At 46.1% G+C, this 20,830-nt stretch overlaps 1 protein-coding gene across 2 annotated transcripts; it reads left to right on the top strand.

Annotated features, from left to right (window-relative positions):
* The first annotated feature begins 5,710 nt into the window (after positions 1-5,710).
* Positions 5,711-16,344, top strand: CMTM4 (CKLF-like MARVEL transmembrane domain containing 4). 2 transcript variants are annotated; one of them, XM_014547873.1, is made up of 5 exons: positions 5,711-5,802; positions 8,865-8,960; positions 9,135-9,311; positions 12,036-12,134; positions 13,435-16,344. In XM_014547873.1, exons 1-5 carry the CDS (start codon positions 5,734-5,736, stop codon positions 13,597-13,599), a joined length of 606 nt encoding a protein of 201 aa, XP_014403359.1. In that variant the 5' UTR covers positions 5,711-5,733; the 3' UTR covers positions 13,600-16,344. The 2 variants fall into 2 exon arrangements, with proteins under 2 accessions (XP_014403359.1, XP_014403360.1); XM_014547874.1 differs by lacking the exon at positions 8,865-8,960.
* The last annotated feature ends 4,486 nt before the right edge of the window (positions 16,345-20,830 follow it).

Here is a 20,830-nt window from a genome sequence, read left to right as displayed (position 1 = left end):
CCCTCCCCAGGCAGGGGGAAGACAAGACATTTTTGGTTGCTATCACAGGAGCTGAGTCAAGTACTGGTACTTAGTGGGTAGAGGTCAAGGATGCTGCTGAACATCATAGGATGAGCCCTTGCTGGGAGATACTTATAAACTATGTAAATCAGTTGTAGTCCTGACTCAACCTCAGTAGTCCTTGCTAATGTCCTTGCCTTCTGATATGCTTATCGGAATGTCCTGTCCCAGACCTGGAATCTGACATTTCTCTAGAAGTTCTTGTTCCTTTGAGTGGGAAATAATATTTAGAAACCTCAACCTGGGCACTAGAGATGGGAGTCCGGATCAGAGGAATCTGTGTGTGTGCAAAGAAAGCAGCATGACAAAGCCCTGGGGAGCAGTGAGGAGAGGCAGGGTAGGAAGGGAGCAATGGAGGTCAAGGGTGGGTGGAGGGCTGATCAGCAGTGCCCAGTGTTGTAAAGGGTTCAGGGACTGGGTTTGAACCCCAAGTCTGCTACTAATGAGACTTTGTAATCTTGGATTGGTTACTTAATATCTTTCCCTCATTTTTGTCCTTAATAGGATGGTGATTAAAAACCATGTGCTTCTTGGGGTGATAAAAATGTTCATAATGGTGTTGGCTGCATAACTTTGAATATACTAAAAACTACTGAATCATACACTTTAAGTGGGTGAATTTTACGGTGTGTGAATTATATCTCAATTAAAAACAAGCAAACTATGTTTCTCACAGGATGGAATGGCAGTTTAATGGCTGTGGCAGTGCCTAGCACAGCATTTGACCCACAGTAGGACTTGGCAGATGTTGAATTTCTTAGGAGGACCAGAGGGTCACATTGTAGGGGCCACAGTTTTTATTGTCTCTGGAGCTGGGGACACCATTTGCAAGGGCTGTGCTGAATATGTGAATATGTGCTGAATATGTGTAGGAAGATAGGGAGGAAGGGACCTGTGGCAAGGCCCTGGGGGTCCCAGGTTTGGCCCCTTAAGGAGGCTCTTCTCCTGGCCCCCTCTCAGTTGGATGATGTGGAGGTGCTGGGGGCTGTTAGGGTCCACAGGTCTCATGGCTGAGCTGGGTTTTCCAGGTGGGTCTCCTCCTGGCCTCTTAGAATTTATGGTTCGTTATTTTAGCCTAAATTAATCTTTAGAACAAAGCTACTCTTGGTCTTCTTGTTTCTCACTCAATGAGAAAAGCAGTGCTCTTTCCCATCCCCTTAAGGTGGTTTGTCAGAGATGTGAGGGTGGGGAAGTGCCCAAGAATTAAAGCAGAGAGGAAGGGAAGGGGGAAGGGTTTGCTTTTGGATCACGCGGGGATGTGATGCTGCTCCCTGGGATTTCTGCTTTATCCGTGAAGCCAGGGCGAGGGGACAGAAAACGCGAGTGCCAGCAGCAGTTAAACATCTTCAGATGTGTATGGTTTGAAGCAGCTTGTGTCCTGTGTCCTCCTCATGTGCTTCATTAGTCATGTAAACGGTCTGAAATGTAGCTTCTTGGGCAGGGTGGCATTTGCAGTAAAATCTTGTGGGTATTCTTTTGGCAAGAAAGATGCTGACCGTCCTGTGGTTTTCTGAAATCATGTGCAATTATATCATCAAACCACATAATAAGATTTTCTGGACTTTATTTTAAAAACAAGAAAATATTTTGCACTTCACTGGGTCACGCTGTCTGTGTGCTCTAGGTAGTTGGCTGTCCAAGCCCATTTTAATTTGTCCGAGACTGACCTGCTCTGGTGAGCCATTGTTGACAAGTTATCCCCGGGTTTAATCTGTGTGCACTCATGCTCGCTGCTCTGTACGTGTAATAATTTATGTTAAAGGTGAGAGTCTTGCCAAAAATGAAATTGAAATACAGTCTCCTAAGTTTAGCTCTTAACTTATGTATGGCTTTAGGATTCCAAAACAGCAAAATTATTTACACAGTAGAACCCAGCCTGAAAAATGTGTCAGGAGTACTAGTTGAGTAGGTCTTGTGACGTGAGCCAAACTCAAGACCGAACCAAGCCCACAGCTTCCTGGAGCCGCCAGCAAGAGTCCTCGCCCTCGGTCCTCAAATGAAACAAAGCCTCAGGGTTTGAAGGAAGCACAGCTTGGGGTGTCGCTGGTTGGACTGGTGACAGACCTGCCACTGCCCTGGTCCTCTCAGCCACCTCTTTTCCTCTGACCCCCCTGAGCCCTTGGCAGCCTCCCCCTTTTGTCCTCATGTCTCTCTTTCTTCTCAACAACAAGGAACTTCCTTGCCTGTGCCCCCAGCTCCTTTGCTTAACGAATCCTGCTGCCCAGTTAGTGCTCCCTGCCAGCCGGGGTGGCCCTAGCACCCGAGGGCATTCCTGCCCTTCCAGAGCAGGTGGTTTTCTTTTCTTTCTCTGCATCTCGCACATCCATAGCTTGGACACTGTTTGTTTAGCTGCAGAAAAACAATGGAACCAAAGAGCAAATGCAGAGACATTGATTGCAGGTTAAATAATTTATACCTGCATTTAGCGCTTTCGATTCGGAACCAAATAATATTTGCTTATTGTTTATTGTCTTAGGGGAGAGGAGGGTAATATTTTAAATCGACCTTCCTCATGGGATGGCCTCCCTTGCGGGGAGCAACTCTCGGATTATTTTTCTTAGAACAATGCAGTTGCCGAAACTGGTTTGGCTCAGTGGATAGAGCGTCGGCCTGCGGACTGAAAGGTCCCAGGTTCGATTCCGGTCAAGGGCATGTACCTGGGTTGCGGGCACATCCCCAGTAGGAGATGTGCAGGAGGCAGCTGATCGATGTTTCTCTCTCATCGATGTTTCTGACTCTCTATCTCTCTCCCTTCCTCTCTGTAAAAAATCAATAAAATATATTAAAAAACACACACACAAAAAAACAATGCAGTAGTAGTTAGATCCCTTTGAGATGGGTAACCACATTGTGTGCTTTGTCAGAGACCCTCCTGGCACTGGCTCCCTGAGTCCTAGATTGTGTTCCTTGAGAGAAATCATGTAGTGATGCTTTTTCCTTTAGGCAAGTGTGTGGGGAAGGAACAGACCCTGCATCAGTTATATGTTAGTCCTCTGGTGGGCAAGAATGAGGGATGGGAGGAACTAGCTATGGGCCCTGGACCAAACCTTCTGGGCCACACGATGGAGATGTGAACATCAGAGATAAAGAATGGACTGTGCCCAGTACAGAGCCCGAGAGCATCCTTACATTATTGATGCTCCTCTAAATGCAAGGCATTGTAATTCTGCGGTGCCTTGCAGTGCACAGCTAGCTACTTGAGCCCCTTCGGCAGACCATACAACATGGCCTGCGAGCTTATGTTTTAAGTGATCTGTCACTTAACAGACATGTCCATATGAGCAGCTTAAACCCCTGGCTTCAGGACTCAGATAGATGGTGGGGAAGGCCGTGTGCCTCTTCTGTGGTTCTGACTCCAGGATCCTGTCTTAGCATCAGCTGTGCGTTGAGAGTGGAGATGGTTTCTGAAGTGCAGTCACTTCCTCGCCCCTCCACTGCCCTCTCTGGGTTCTCTGTTCTGCACATCATGAGGTCTTTCAGCAAAAGCAGCAATTTAACAACTTGCCTGTTGGGTCTTTGTGGCTCAATAGAAGCCACGTCTCATCTTTCAAATATTTTTTTTCCAGTGTTGGTGGGAAGAGAGACACTTGAATTTTGAATATGCTAGAGTTGATTAGGACTTGATTTGATACTGAAGGTACTTTGGATCCTGCTGTGAGTGTGTGTGTGTGTGTGAGTGTGTGTGTGTGTGTGTGTGTGTTCATCACTTAATTAACAAGGTCCTCAGAGTCCTCATAGTTGCTACCCTGCTGGGTAAATGAGCTTCTGTTTTTCACTCTGTGCATTTAATTGTGCATGACCTGAGTCCTGACAGAGTACTGACCGGCACATGGCTTTTTTTGTTTCCCAAACTGTTTTTCCTCCCAACACCGTGTTGTAGTGTTAACAGGTGTGCTGAGGGAAAAGAAAAATTTCTGTGTTCAGTAACATAATCCACACATCCAATAAAGGCAAACAGGTTATGTACTGTGAGGCTTTTTAGAACTGTTAATTTGCTGATGTGCCCCAAGGCCAGGGATAGATATAGTTAGGATTTTGTCTAACCTTCGAAGAGGTCTTCATGGGTATTAGGGACTTGGGCTGTCGTTCTTGGGGGTCCTTCCCATCACATTAGTGAGATTAAGCGTGGCCTTTTTATCATGTGCCCGCCTTGAGGCTGTTCTGTGCCCACTTCCTGCCCTTCCAGTGTCGTGTTGGCCAGGAAATAGGATTGTGTGCTATCAGGGAGGCTTTAGATGAATTCTTCTGATAAAGGGACCAACATGGACTTGCAGGGTGACTTTCATTTTCCATTAAAGTTTTTGTCATTTAAAAATATTCTTGAATGGTTTCAAAGCAAATAAGAATTGATTCTTAGAGTGCACTAACATTTAATTCATAATAAACCTGGATGTTTCAAAAGTGTTTATACATGTGATATTTAACTTTTAAAATAAAAATACACATTTATTGTAGAAATTTTGAAAAATTAAAGAGGCCTGTATTTTTTAAAAATATATTTTATTGATTTTTTTTACAGAGAGGAAGGGAGGGGGATAGAGAGTTAGAAACATCGATGAGAGAGAAACATCGATAGGTTGCATCCTGCACGCCCCCTACTGGGGATGTGCCCACAACCAAGGTACATGCCCATGATCGGAATCGAACCTGGGACCCTTCAGTCCACAGGCCGACGCTCTACCCACTGAGCCAAACCGGTTAGGGCGAGGCCTGTATTTTTAAAAAGTCTATTTACAATCCTAATCACATAGATGGATATTGAAATTCCGATTGTTTTGTTTGTTTGTTTTAAAAGAGTTTAAGTAACATAGTCAATGTCTTTACCCTGACAATCTGGTAAGAGTTTGTCTGTAAAACCATTTGAATCCGGTGTCTTTAAGAGTGAGGGGGATGGTAACATATTCATCCTGTAAATTTGTAGTTTTGTATTAGATATCAGGGCATGTGCAAATTAACATTATGCCTTTCTAGTCACATGAACTGGATTATGCTTAGTAACAAACTTGAAATCTCAAGGTTTAACACAAGGGACGTTTCCTTTTACTCATGTTACACAGTCTCCCAGGTGGTGGTAAGCAGGCTGCCCATCAGCCTCACACAGAGCCACCCACCCCCACCTGGAACATTGCTGGCTGCTGGGGCGGGTGTGTGTGTGTGTGTGTGTGTGTGTGTGTGTGTGAGCATGGTGAAACTGTTCATGGTTCCTAAAGGCTGCTGCCAGAAGTAACAGATGTCTCATCCACTCACCTTTCGTTGCCTAAACTCGGAAGTAGATCAGGTTTAGAGGGGCTTGAGACACAGATGATTTGGAGGCCCACTTTAAGGATGAAGATACAAAATTAAAGATATAAAGCTAGGTACAATAGTGCGTATTTAGAATGAGAAACACATTAAATTACAAATTTAAAAAGTGTTCCCCTTCTGTTTTTGCCTCCACTAAGATGGGTCATTTTTGAACTTTAGTATGGTCACTTAATTCTGAAAAGTATACAAAGTTAATCTGAAATGTACTAGTAGATGTATGTCTGAACAATTCAGATTTTAGATTGCCACTGCATTGTATCACGCATCATCATTTTATGATCAATATGCTCTTATACTACATACATCGATGTTCTGATGAATATGTGTAGGAGGTCGTCACTGGAACATTCGTTTCTTCCGGCTGTTTCAATGCGTTGGAGAATTTTACGTGCCATTTGCTTTGGGATTGTCGGACCTTGTCAGTTCAAGATTTGTCAGGTATGTCAGGATGTGAACTGACACATTGGGAGGCATGAACTGTAATCTCCTACACATATGTACTTGCTCTTTGTAGTATTGCCACAGGTTTCTGCCCTACAGACCCTGGAATTCTAATAAATTTTATTTTATGTGATTCCCAACAAAAAGGGAGACAATGTTGAGTGTGTTTATAATTGTATTACTGCATTATTGAATATATTCCTGATAGGGCACAGCTTCCATTTAGATACCGATGAAACCACAATTGTCCACTTATAGTATCTCGCATTTGATGATCTGAAGAATTCTCCACAGATTAGCTTCTGGCTCCATATGTTTCAAACCCTGTTTCTCCTTCACCACCGACATACTTCTGTGGCATTGTAGGACCCACTTATCTTGTGAATTTTAGGGCCTGTTTCTTCATTATGATGTCAGATCAAAGCATATCTGGAAGCCATTCTTACAGTGGGAAAGCTATAGTAACCATATGCATGAAAGTGAAAGCGAAACCCCAATTTAACGGATCCCTCACTCAACTTTTAATTTGCTGAATCCCCAAAATGCTTACTCTGTTCCATCACCACCTGGCAAAAGGAGTGGAGATAGTCAAGAAGTTGAGTGGTGAGTGCGGAGTTCAGAAGTTCTGCAGCTTCATTCATCATCTCGAGGAATAATCTGCCTTGGGAAAATCTCATAGCTCAAATCTCCAACCCCACTGTGTGCCTGCCACTCTGTATTGGTGAGTGATACTGTTCATTACAAAAGCCCTCCAGAAAGGGCCTGACAGTTGATACAACATGGGCTAGAAAATGTTTAAATGTTTTATAGTAACTTAATCAGCCAACCCCCACCCCTCCCTTCCTACTTTTTGATGCTGCCAATCATACTTAGCTGACAGCTTTTTAATATCAATTACTTGTCAGCTATTTTTTATATGCTTTTTAATTGATTTTTTTTGAGAGAGAGAGAGAGAAAGAAACATTGATGAGAGAGAAACATTGATTGGCTGCCTCCTGCACGCCCCCTACTGGGGTGTTAGCTCACAATCCAGGCATGTGCCCTGATCAGAATCAAACCAGCAACCTCCTGGTGCATGGGATGATGCTCAGCCAACTGAGCCAGGGCTTAATTTTTAAAAACCTCTCCTTTAGAATATGAGCTAAGGAGCAGGGAATTTTATGTTTTGTTCACTGCTATATTGAATGGACTGTTAGATTTGCATATTCTTGAAACCATTTTTATTTTAATATTTAAGAATGTAGGTGTTACCTTCCCACACAAATATGGTTGAAGTTAGCATACCAGAAACATTTGTAACTCATCAGTATAGTGTGTTATTTCTTGCCCAAGATTGCTAGATCCAATTACAGGGGTAAAAAAAAGTTTAGGAGTTTCCCTTATATGAACTATTTCTTTTTGAATTTCCTGCAAGTCAGGCATGTAATTCAGGTGGAGAATTAAAGTCTATGGTTCTGTAGATAATAAGGAACCATTAGGAAAAGCACAAAGTGTGTGCTTAAACACCCATATCTTTAATGTGCTGATTATAATAGAAATGTGAAAATACCACATATTGTTAGAAAAAGGTGTCTTTTTCTGTGAAAGTATTGGCAGTGGAAAAAGCAGAGCTACCCTTCCTTTCCTGTAGGAATGCTAACAAGTACACCAAGAATTGTTTTATGGGTTTTTAGTGGCTCCATGAGCCCCCATTTGTTGGCTATGTGCAAATTATTTTGCTTAGTATCTTGGGAGTAGAGAGAGATGGACTGGTTGTATCCTTTAAAAGCTCAGGAGATATAATCCTATATAATAAAATGCTAATATGCAAATCGACTAAACGGCAGAATGACCGGTCACTATGATGCACACTGACCACCAGAGGGCAGATGCTCAACACAGGAGCTGCCCCCTGGTGGTCAGTGCGCTCCCACAGGGGGAGCGCCGCTCAGCCAGAAGCCGGGCTTAAGGCTGGCGAGTGCAGTGGCAGTGGTGGGAGCCTCTCCCGCCTCCATGGCAGCGCTAAGGATATCCAACTGCCGGCTTAGGCCTTCTCCCTAAGCTGTCAGTCAGACATCCCCCAAGGGCTCCTGGACTACAAGAGGGCACAGGCCATGCTGAGAGGACCCCCCCCCCCACCATGTGCACGAATTTCGTGCACCGGGCCTCTAGTGCTAAGCATAAGAAAGGTAGAATTCAGTTACAGAGGAGCAAGCTTTCCTGAGAGAGGGTGGAATCAGATAATGTCTGGCAACGAGACACAATCAGGGAAGGCACGGGGAGGAGGTGGCATTGAGTAGAGCATTGAAAGGCACGAGTGGGTCTACAGTAGGTAGAGAAGGGCCCCAGAACAGCATGTGCTTCCCATGCTTGAATCATCTGAGGATCTTGTAAAAAATGCAGATTCTGACTCTGTAGGTCAAGAAAGGGGGAAGTAGAGGTTCTGCATTTCTAATAAGCTCCCTGGTGATGCTGATGTTTCTGGCTTGAAGGACAGATCTGGAACCACCCAGCTGCCTCCCTGTACACCCTTGACCTTTGCGGTGAGGTCTAGACTGGAAACTGGTGTAGGCCTGACATAAGATAGGTTGTGAAGTGCTTGGTTAAAGAGGTGAAGTAGAGGCCAGGAGCTCACTCAGATCTGGTTTTAGGTGTGAGAACTCCACGCCTTTCTTTGATCACAGGGCCATTAACTCAGCCGTTGTGTGGGCTTCCTCCTTTTCCTGAATTCTTCCTTTCAAAGTTCACCTGGTAATTTCCATTGATATCTGTTTGACTTTATGGTCTCCAATCTCTTGGGACATATTGCTAAAATGTAACTTTGATCCTTCAGAAAGAAATTGATTCTATTTTTGGTATATTTAACAATGATTTTATCAACTGCCAGTCTATCTTTTTGTGATCCAGTCCAATGATAAACTTTTAAAAACCATCGCTCATGAATTAACTAAATGGGCCTCCTTTTTAGAGTAGAGACTATAAATTAGAAACCTGTGTAGACAATGTCCACTTACTCATGGCAGAGATAGAACTAGTAAAAAAAAAAATCACAGAGACATTCCTTTCTGCTTCTTCGCAAGGGCCACACCGCCACAGACTGGATTCAGTGTACTGTGGTGGGGCTTAGCTGTCCACACGAGGAATTTGATAACGGCCCTGTACCTTCACATCCTCATGTAAGAATTGAACCAGGTCATACTCCCGACAGTGATAACTGCCATCCCCAGAGGGAAACTCTGTGGCTGCATATGGTGGCGGCGGTGGGTTTTATTGAAACGTGGCAGGCACCCATGTCCCCGGACGTGTACTAAACCTACAGACACATGCTATGTTTCCAATCTTCTTCCTAGATCTTGGCCCTGATTGCGTTCATCTGCATAGAGACCATCATGGAATGCTCCCCGTGTGAAGGCCTCTACTTTTTTGAGTTTGTGAGCTGCAGTGCATTTGTGGTGACCGGAGTCTTGCTGATTCTGTTCAGTCTCAACCTTCACATGCGGATCCCCCAGATCAACTGGAACTTGACGGTGAGTACAGTCACCGCCCCCCGACTGTGGAAGGATCGGCTGCTGCTTGGCTCCAGGGAGAGTGGGAACCGCTCCACGTCGTGTTTGGTTCCAGTTCATTGTGGTACTGAAATATTCCACTGTCACTCAGCTGTGAAATGTTACATTTCTTTACTGAGTTGAATAAAACTACAACTTAAATGGAATCTTCACTAATGGCAGAAACATCGTAACAATTGTTTTGACCTCTTTGAAGATATCATTTCAATTTCATGATCTTCTGAGATTAGTGATGTTGATATGTGTACAGAATATGGGAAAGAGAAAATAGAATGAATGCATTTTTGCATATTTTTTTACACCGGACCCAAAAGCCATTTATAAAAGAATTGATTTGGGAAGAATTGAAACTATGAATGAAAATGGCAATAACTTGCAAAGCCTAAGGATATTATCAAATTCAAAGCAACTGGGAGGACTGGGAGGAAGGGTTAGTGTTTGATCAGTCTTGACTGGAAATGTGTCCTCTTCTCCCTGTGGTTTGGGTTCTTAACCCTGTTTGACAGCCTTGCCCTCCAATCAGCATGGGAAGCTCCTGGCTGGTCACTCCCAGGCCCCTTTTCCTGGACGTGTGTTACTTGTCTTTACTGTGCTAAACGAGGGGAAACTTAATAGCACTTGGTTTTCCTGGTATTTCTCTGCAAGTAAGCATGTGCCGGAGCTCAGAGGGAATCGTTCAGGGAAACACAGGGAAGCAGTCAGCTGCCTCAGCCTCTGGGCCTGTGGGAGGAAGACCCTGTGGGCCCCACAGCTTCTAAGAGGGCAGCAGAGGAGGGGAGGGCGCTGAGACCAGCTGCCTCGGGAGAGCGCCTCTCTCTTGGCTGGTGCAGCACCATGGAAGTGTGGCCCCTGTGAGGGAGCTGGGGAGGTGGCCGGAGCTGGTCACCTTGCCTGGCAGGGCCACTCCCAGGTGATCCTGTGGGGTGCCCAGAGGAGAGGGTCTTCCGACAGGAGGCTCTCTGTGTTGTTCAGACTCTTTTAAGAGGAAAAATAAGAGCAGAGCTGAACCAGGAAAGTTGATGTCAGTTGAAGACTCAGTTGGTTTTGTCTCAGCATTGAACACTGAGAAAAATGTGATTTAAAGAGCTGAACCAGGAAAGTTGATGTCAGTTGAAGACTCGGTTTTGTCTCAGCATTGAACACTGAGATAAATGTGATTTAAACTCTAAAACCTCAAGATAGTGGAGGCATTTTGTCTGAGTTTTTATGACAGGTTTTAATGTCTCAACTATTTTTAAGATAAAGTTTGTGTTATCCACAGGAAAATGCTTACAGAGTTGTGATCTAAATTGATAGCGTAGTAAACAGATAGCAGAGAGAACCTCATAAACCCCCCCCCCCTCCCAAATGCAAGCTCTGTGGGTTTTATAGTTGTTGTTTTGTTTTAGATGTTAGTTTTTATGTGTAGGCCTCTGATGTTATAAATATTAGCTTGTTCAAATTTGTTTTGAACACTGTACAAATCAAACCTATTTGTGGGCCAGATATGGCCAATAGGCCTGGAGTTAGCACCCGCTAGACCAGATCCCCTTGATCTGTTACTGGAGTTACTTGGGCTCACACCTGTACTTACTAGTGTGTTACTGGAGGAGGGACTTGAAAACATGGGTATGTGAGGGTGACCTTCCTTGGCTTCTGTTAGCACAGGAGGGCTGCAGCCGTGGTGTTTCAGGGGCCAAACAGGAAACATGGAGTGGCTGGTTCTGAGACTGCAGGGAGTGGGGACAGCTGTGGCAAACTGGAAAACATGCATCTTATAGAGTACACAGCCCGTTGAAAGTATTTTATTTTATTATTATTATCATTTAATACATATATTGATTTCAGAGAGGAAGGGAGAAAGAGAGAGAGCTAGAAACATCAGTGATGAGAGTAAATCATTGACTGGCTGCCTTCTGCACGGCCCCTACTAGGGATCAAGCCTGCAACCTGGGCATGTGCCCTTGACCGGAATCGAACCTGGGACCCTTCAGTCCTCAGGCCGACGCTCTATCCACTAAGCCAAACCAGCCAGGGCCCATTAAAAGCATTTTTTAAAAATTTAGTACCAATGTTTACTAATATCCCCCCTCCCCACCCCCTAATCCACATCTGAGGGCATGCCTGGATGTGCCCCTAGCATAAGTGGAACAACACACAGTAAGAGCCTTGGTTTTGTTTCGTGGCCAAGGAGCTCAAGCAGCAGGTGCTGACTAACTTGCAGTACTCCAGTTTTAAGCTTTTTAAACTGTGCAAGTGATAAGTGGTTATTATAGAAAAACTGGACGATACAGATATTAAAATAGAATAAATAAAATCATGTGATCACGCAAGAGAAATGAAAACATGTCTGCAGAAAAGCTTCCACATGCCAGGATGATTTGAATGAGTTTTTAAAAGACAACAATAGAACTCTAAGTGGTCATTAGTGTGCATGTCCTCCATAGGTTAGCAGGTTGGGTTTCTGTAATAAGTCATTGAGAAATGGTGACGTGGGTTTTGCTGTGGTGGTTTATCCAGTAGCATCAGACACTGTTACGGTGTTTGCCTTTCTTTGTACAACCAACACCCCCGGGCCACTGAGATGAAGCTATGGAGCCAGCACAGAGGCTGGGTGTTGTGCTTGTTTTGAAAGTTCTTCAATGGCTTTCAGGGCAAAACATGAGATGCTTCTTTTCAAGTGATTTTATTTATCTTTTTCTTTAGGATTTGGTCAACACTGGACTCAGCACTTTCTTTTTCTTTATTGCTTCCATTGTACTGGCTGCTTTAAACCACAAATCCGGAGCAGAAATTGCTGCCGTGGTAGGTGAACCCAGGTGGTTAAAACACGGGCTGATTTGTGTACTTCTTGTGACTTGCTCTCCTCTTTCCCCTAATATGTGTCCTACTCATTGTCCTTTAGCTTTTTCTTTGCTAATGAAATTGTTATTGGGCCAATGGAGGTCCCAGTCCCTTCAGTGCTATGGTTCTCAAAGTGTGGTTCCCAGAACAGCAGCCTCAGCGTCACCCAGGAACTTGTTAGAAATGCCATTCTCAGGCTCCCCCAGAGCTACTGAACAGAAATGTGTTTTAACCTGCCTCCAGCTGATTCAGGGGCGCACTCAAGTTTGAGAACCACTGCTCTAGTCTGTTTCCACCAGGACCCTGGATGTCTGTCTGTTAGTGGTGTTGCTTTTTCAAGCCTTACTGGCCGGTGTGGTGGTCTTAGTAGTCAGATGACATTTTTGCTCTTCAGGGTAGAGTGCCCTGGGGGGTGGGAACCAAACTTTCTCTGTGCTCTGCATTTCTGTATTGTTCTGTATTTACAAAGACTATGTAGCGTTTTTGTAATGGAGGGGATTAAAAGGTTCATGAAAAATATTAAACGAGCTGTTCTCCCAGGTGTCACTCAGTAGATTCATCAGTCATTATTAACTAAGCCAAACCTGCTGCTTCTCACCCTGGAGCTGCCCAGGTGACAGGCAGCTGGAGAGCAGGTGGGGGTTCGAGGGCTGTGCTTTGGAATGTCAGGCCTTATGGCTTGAGTTGTTATTATACTTGAGCCCCTGATTTTTTGTGTGCATGGGGTTTTGTCTACATGTATTTTCTCATCTGGGACCAGTGACCATGAAGGTGCTGTAAAAAAGAGTCATTAAAATTTTTAAAATTGATTTTAAATATGTTTTTATTGATTTCAGAGAGAGGAAGGGAGAGGGAGAGATAGAAACATTAATGATGAGAGAGAATCATCCGGTCAGCTGCCTCCTACATCCCTCTACTGGGGATCGAGCCTGCAACCCAGGCATGTACCCTAACTGGGAATCGAACCATAACCTCCTGGTTTATAGGTTGATGCTCAACCACTGAGCCACGCCGGCTGGGCAAAAGGCATTTTTGTAATAAAAAAAAAAGATCCAAAATACTTTGTGTGAAACCTTAGGCTGTCTTCAGGTCAGGGAGGACTTCTGTGGGTCACATGACTATAGATTTGGCCACGGTCTGACAGCTAAACATTCAGCCGGGCTAGGTGTTGGGGGCATAGCTGTAAGCCGCTCAGGGTCCTGCCCAGGCACCTCGTAGACTGCTGATGTGTCTGAGGACTATCCATGCCTGTTTCTTGTAGATATTTGGCTTCTTGGCAACAGCGGTGTATGCGGTGAACACATTCCTGGCCGTGCAGAAATGGAGAGTCAGCATCCACCAGCAGAGCGCCAATGACTACATCCGAGCCCGCACCGAGTCCCGGGACGTGGATGGGCGCCCGGAGATCCAGCGCCTGGACACATGAGGGCCCAGCAGGGTCCTCCCTCATCCTCGTGCCCGTCCTTTCAGTCAAGTTTTCTTTCCCTCGTCACGACAGATTCTCATGTGTTTAAGCTGAATTTTGTCCTCTTCGGTAAAGTTCATTTTGGGAAAGGTCCCCCTCCCCCCCAGAGTGGCCCTGTTAGCAGGTATGTGAGGCGGAGAGCCCCTGCACCCTGCTGTGTGACAGAAGTGGGTGGGAGAGACCTACGGGTTCTCCAGTGTTTGGTGGTGTGGGAGCAGCTGGCCTCCCTGGCTGCCGTGTCCACTTTAGATCTTCACCGGCCCTGAGCACAGGCTTCCTCCCCATCTGACTCTGAGCCACCCTGTCATATGCATTTGTGACAAGTCAAGACTTTGGATTAAATGGGGGCCGCCACGAGGGGGGAAGTCAAGGAAGGAAGGTACAGGTTGGAACAGTCCGTCACCAGTGATTCCTGGGCAGCCCCCATAGTGCGCTCCATCAGCGTTAGTCTTGCTGCCAGGATCCCCCCTACTGCTTGTCTTCCATGCCCCGGGCATCGAGACAGCCAGCACAGGCCCGGCGGCCACGCGTGGCACTGAGGGGTTGCAGTGATGGGGGTGCTGGTGGAGCTCTGGGCTGGGTCTGGACTTTCTGGGGATGGGCAAGGCTGGTGTCCCCTTGGGACAGCTCACAGGACTGTTGACATGCAGGAGGATTGCCTTTCACTTCCCACCTGCTGAGAAAACACTCGATTCTTCCTCAAATGAATCACCTCCCCGAATCCCAGATTCTCCTCCAGGAATATGGGGACCATCTTGTTTTCCGCTCTCCTGACTACCCTTAATGCTTTGAGGCTGCGTTGCAGATTTCCTATCATTTTACCTCCTCAGGTAAAATCCAGGAAAGAAACGCAGTCCATCCCGCCAGCCAGAACACTTGCCCGTTTGGACCCCTCTGTTTTAGACATGTGCTCACTTCAGTGACCTGAGAAGAGTTCTACAGTGATTCTGTGTAGACTTGTCTAGGATTCGAAAATACTTGAATTTGCACCATGACACCCTTTCATTGTATTTGAGAAGCACGAACGAATTGAAGCTTTTCAGGGCCCTAACTATGAACATCCATCTTGGAGGTTGTTGGGAAGAAATCTAGGTCTGTCAGATTTTTGAACTGATTCTTGATAAAGTGAAGATTATTGTGGTGAAGGAGTTAAATGAGCCCCTATGATGCTGTAGTGTTGTTGTCCTTTTCTTCCTGTTGGAGATTAATTGTATCTTTTATGGAAAAATTGTTTTAACTTGTCAGGTTTTCACTCTGAGCTGTTTTTAATGTTTACAAACCTCACTCTAGCTCTAATGTTTTGTGATTAGCTCTCACCAAGGAAAAAAACAGTTACTGCTGGTGGAAAAGTGGGAAGATCTCGCAGTAACTCGGAGAACCCCCAGGAGCTTGTGCTAGCGAGCGATCCCAGCCTTGGCAGCATTCTGTGTGATGAGAGAGAGAACAGGGGTATGTCTTTGGGGTGGCGGGAGGAGAGCGTGCGTGGGAAAGCGTCCGTCTGTGCGTGTGTGGCATTGCATTCTTCATAAAGAGCAGCGTTGGGGGATTGATCAGGTGGCTGGGGATTTCTAGGAAATGGTACTATGCTGTCTCTGAGGGGGCGGGGTTAGGGGTTAGCTCCCTGAACTGAACACTCGGTACAGTCTGAGTTCTGCTGCAGTTCCTGCCCTGGGCACCGGCCCAGGTCACATGTGCAAGCCCCTTGTCTGCTTCAGGGGCCATGGCTGCGGGTGCAGACCCAGCTGGTCTGGGGGTAACTCACCTCCCTCTGCTCCCCCAGAGGGCAGCCAGGCCTGGTCACAGCAGGGCGTGCTGCCCAGAGGGTCTGATGGAGCCCTCTCTCCGTGTCTGTCCTGAGGCAGTACAGGTCACGCTTCACAAACTTTGAACCTATTCTGTATAGTGATTTTTTGAGGAGATTCTGACATCTGGATTTTATCTGTTCATTTTATGTATTTATTTTGCATTTGTTGAGTGTGTCTGCCTAATCAAAATTGGGCTTATCTCACTCTGCGAGTTCCATTTAAAAAGGGGGTCACAAAGACTCGGCCTTGCATTAAATGGGGCCCACTTGGAAGGACCACCCTGTACTTTATCAGAAATCTCCTGCTGGGAATCATGTTACTTGGCCTCAATAAAAAGCCGCCTTTGAAGTGAGATTGAAGAAAAGAATACCATTCAGGCAGGATTGCTGCCCAAGTTTTCCCAAGTCACTTGCATGGGACCAGTTTACCGTCGGGGGGAAAGGAGCCTCCTGGGGCTGTGCTGTCGGCTGCAAGAAGCCGATCTGCAGCCACGGACACTGTGACGGCTGGTGATGAGGAAGAGTGATGACACCCAGTGCCTCAGAGCGACTTAGGAGTTAATGTGCATCTTAGTGTTAGAATCTTTGGAGTAATTTATGTCCCTGTAACTATTTAATATCCTTTGTGCCATGAGGCTCTCCCATGGAGTTTGTAAATATATTTCTTTCTATTTAATTAGCTCTCTAGCTGGTGTGATGCACCGCCATCCATCTCGTCCCCTGTGGCAGTGTGGTGGTGAGGAGTCGTGCAGGGGATGGGCTTGCCCAGGTGAATGTAAAGACACCTGTGTTCTTCTTACATTGCCTCTGTACAAACAAGACAATCTAGATTTCGGGGGGCCTGTGGCACTTCTTTTTTTGGCAAATTAAAGGAAGCGTGTTTTTGCATTTAATAGTTCCAATATGGGTCACTGTCAGTTTGTTTTGGGGTATTTTCGGACTGAGGCAATCTTAGTGTTTCTCAATTTTCTGGTGGGATGATAATGGCTTTCGTGGTCTGTGCCAAACCTGAAGAGAGCTACAGTTGCTTTGTGCATTTGAATTTGTTCCTAGCGACTGTATGGTTGAAACCCTCAAGCATTTGGTGGTTTTAGATGGATGCAAACACTGACGTCTTCAGAGAAAGTTTATCTTGGCTCGGATTTGGTGGATGTGGTATTTCTTCTCTCTGATTCTCCTTTATCTTCCCTTTATACTGAATGAAGGCCTGAAAGGAAATACCTTCTCCCTTTCATACAGAGAGATTGCAATCATGAAAGCCCAAAGGCACTTGGCCCCATATAAAGCTGGGGAAGGACCAAGGCATTTATAGGTTAAAATCTCATAAGAACCCAGCTGGCATGGCTCAGTGGTTGAGCATTGACCTATGGACCAGGAGGTCTCGGGTTCGATTCCCGGTCAGAGTACATACATGCCTGGGTTGCAGGCTCAGTCCCCAGTGTGGAGGAGTGCTGGAGGCAGCCAATCAATGATTCTCTCTCATCATTGATGTTTCTATCTCCCTCTCCCTCTCCCTTCCTCTCTGAAATCAATAAAAATATATTTGAGAGATTACCTTTGCCAAGGAAAAGGCAAGAATGTAGTAGCCTGCCCAGTCCCAATATTTATCCATGTCTTCCTTGGCAACCTGAACTGAAGGGCCGGCATCAGCAGAGCCCAGCCTGGCCACAGGGAAGCCAGTGAGGGCCCGGCGTGGCTCTGAGGGCTTGGCTTGGGGCGGTGGACAACACTCATGGCCCTTTGGGTACCATTACTGTCCCCTGGTAGGAACGCGTAAGCCCCTGGGTGGGTATGGAGTGTATCTGACCTCCACCCTGTGCTGGAAGGCTTCTGATGAGAGCTTTGTGACTCAGTTGAAAACATTCCTACTCTTTTCTTTTTTCATTTCTTACCCGAGGATTTGTTTTCCATTGATTTTAGAGAGGGGGAGGTGAGAGAGAAACATCGATGCGAGAGAAACATCCATACACACCCCGACCGGGGATAGAACCCGCAACCTGGTATGTGCCCTGACCGGGAATTGAACCCGCCAACCTTCAGTGTACGGCACACACCAGCCAGGGCATTCCTGCCTTTTTAAAGTAGGCAGCTTCATCTACCTTCTTGAAGGTTTCTTTAATTCAGACTTGGGGTTAAGCCATAGCTGGTCTCGGCGGAGAGGAAGCAGTCTTCTGTCTGCATGTCTGTGAATTCTTGCTTGCAATGAGTGAGCCTTGAATGTCATCACTCCACCCCCACCCCCCCATTTGTCGTGTCCTATGTGTGGCCCAGCCTCATCTTTTCTTACAGACACTCGCGCTGTTTGGGAAGAAATCCTCTCCATGTGTTTAAGAGGTGGGCCGGGTTCTAATATCTGGCTGTGCAAGATTTTCTGTGGGTGGTTCTTAGAATCCATCCTAACAAGTGAGTAGGGTGTGGAGACAACGCGTGGCTAACTTAGTGATTCTGGGAGGCAGTGGCAGCTTGTGTGGTTCCACGGGTGCCATCCCTGTTCAAAACAAAGCAGCAGGAAGTCGCTGTGCGATAGCTGGTTCTCATTTTCTCCATATCTCATTTATAGGAAAATGACGGCATTGAACAGGTAGTAAAAGGCACACTTTCTAGGGTGAGGGCTGCTGCCAATTGATTCTCTCGAGCAAATAAGGTCTCCAGCCACTTTTTTATTTCAGGAAAATGACGGCATTGAACAGGTAGTAAAAGGCACAAACACTTTCTAGGGTGAGGGCTGCTGCCGATTGATTCTCTCGAGCAAATGAGGTCTCCAGCCACTTTTTTATTTTTCAGCGAAGTTTGCAGAACCCAGAGCTCTCTCTTCCCCACGTCTTGCTTGTTTTATCAGCACCCACTTTTAGGACCAGAAGGGTGAGAGGCTGGTGAGGCGGGAGCTGGGGCAGGTCTGAGAGGTGAGAGGAGAGGGCCCCTCGGGCCAGGCTCTGTCTGCTGTGGGGCTGTTGATAACACTAGACTGGTGACCGACCCAAGAAGTCTTGAAAAGATGGACTTGCTTAGCTACCTTTCTCTCCCTTTGTCTTTGGGAAAGCGAGGCCTTGTGTTCTGGAATCAGCTTGAGAGCCAGAGCTGGACGTAGCGCCCATGTGCCTTGGCGCCCGGAGGGGCTCTGGGTGGTGTTTGGGAACGCGCAGGTCTGGCAGGGTGACTTGGGTTCTGGTTTCGGTGCCACCTTAGAGCGGACTCAGACCGAACACTGCCTTGTAAGCTTCCCAGCTCTTTACAAAACCGCGTGTTTCTTCTCTTATCAGATAGTGCTGAAATCGTAAGAACGGTCTGGTTGAGAAGGTAATCTGAAATATTTGGACCTTTACATTTCTTTCATTTCGAAACTGTCTCTGAAAGAAAATACCCTCACATTCTGTTAGATCTAGAACTGTATTCTGAAAGCAGATGTTCTGTTTGACTTGTTTTCACACCAGTGAATGGCACTTATCCCCTCCTGGCCTGAAACAGAGCCGTGGGCCCAATAGATTTTCCCTTTTTTGGTCTAGTCTATATTCTTACTCCATTTAGATATAATTTCTCAATCTGGGTGATTTTTTTTTTCTAGTTTATCTTATTCCATAGGCATAAGAGTAAAGAAAAGTTACCCACAAGCCCACTAAGTTTGAATGAATCAATGGCAGTTTGCCTAGAATAAAGTTTATATTATGGATCCTTGATTAGTCTATCTTTTTCATAGGGTTAGTTTGTTGTCTACTTTTTGTTGTTATTAATCCTCAGTTGAGGATATTTTCCCCCCATTGATTTTTAGAGAGAGTGGAAGGGAGGGGGAGAGACACAGGGAGAGAAACATCGATGTAAGAGAGACACATCGATTGGTTGCCCCCTGCACGTGCCCGACCAGGGCCAGGGATTGAGCCTGCAACCGAGGTATGTGCCCTTGACAGGAATCAAACCCGAGACCCTTCAGTCTGTAGGCCGATGCTCTATCCACTGAGCCAAATTGTCTACATTTTTGATGCCAAGAGTTTAGTTCAGACACCCCGGAGTGGTTTGGGCTGCATTACACACACAGGCTGGGGGCCTTCATTAAGGGGTTAGTAGCCTGGGCTCTAGTGAGCTATCAGCACTCGTATGGTTCTCAGCTAGCTAGCGGAGGAAGTTGTCTCAGATGACCTTTGTTGGTGGGATTAGTGTGAGGCCCAAAGCTGCTTTTCCTACGTGTGCCTCGGAGGAGAGAAGGTGTGACATAGTTGATTCCGTAATAATCTGAAACTCAGTAGGAAGCACCTCCTTTTATTAGAAAAGCCACTGAAGGGAAGGCCAGGAGGTAAGGCCTGTGTGGGGACCTGGTGCCCATGCCAGGCAGGGCCAGGTCCCGCTGGGGCTGCTTCCCTCTGTGGGCCATTTTGCTTCCCTGCCTTTTCCAGAATCGATTTGCATGTTTCAAGATTATGTTCCCATCTCTGCAGAAGTGAGGCAGGCGAATGTTCGGGGTTTGAAGGGAGAACTGGCTGGCCCACGGGCTGGGGGAGGCTGACTCTGAGGACAGGATGCCTGGAAGGCCCCCCAAGCTGGCCCAGCCCCTCAGAGGGGCCACCTGCTTCCAACTCTTTCACCCCATAAACCCACTTAAAAACGAGTCTTCAGATCCTGTCTCAGAATGAAATGGCGTGTGCGGATAAAGCCAGTGCTTTTCATAACCTGATTTTTGATGCGGTTTCCTCTAAGAGAACGCTAGGGATCGAAACTATTTGTATATGTTGCAATTTGTAGGGGTTCAGGAACCCATGGCAAAAACACTTAACTAATTTATTACAGGTATGACTGTCCCCCCGCCCCCCAAGGTAGGCAATTCTGTCTTTGTATATTTTAAGACAAATAATAATCACTTCACCTTGGTGCCTTCCGTGTGTCGGTCACGTAAACACTTGTTAATCATGGAATTGAAAGAAAGATGTACATTTAGTTAAACCAGATAACACTATTTTTGTAGCATGATTTTAGATTGTGTCCTTTTAATGTTGCTTTCAGCAGTGCTGGTTTTGCGGTTGGCCATTTTCCCCGTAAACTTCCTATGTTTTTAAAAAGAAAAAGACAAAAACCACCCCTGGCTGTTCCTAGCTCCCCTCTGCTGCTCCGTCCCCCACGTCTTGTTTCCGCTTATTTAAAGTCTGAGAGTAAGAGTATATTTCTGTGAAATAATTCTTAATCAGTATATCTGCATTGGGCATTTTTTAAACCCCTTGTTCAGTCGAGGGAGCCACTGCTCACCCCGGTGAGAGGAACACGGTTCCACTGGAAAAGAAAAGAACAGCATCCTTAGTGCTCTGACTTCCCTTCTCTGGGGCTAAGCCCGTGAAAAGGCCCGTTGTCTGGGGCTAGTGAACCAGAGGGTGTTTGCCGGCCTGGCTTTGCTGCTTGCATCTGCGG

This window comes from Myotis brandtii, unplaced genomic scaffold (genome assembly GCF_000412655.1).
Source record: "Myotis brandtii unplaced genomic scaffold, ASM41265v1 scaffold486, whole genome shotgun sequence".
NCBI classification, from domain to species: domain Eukaryota; kingdom Metazoa; phylum Chordata; class Mammalia; order Chiroptera; family Vespertilionidae; genus Myotis; species Myotis brandtii.
Note: the sequence above shows the minus strand (reverse complement) of the source record. Positions and strands in the feature narration are given on the sequence as shown.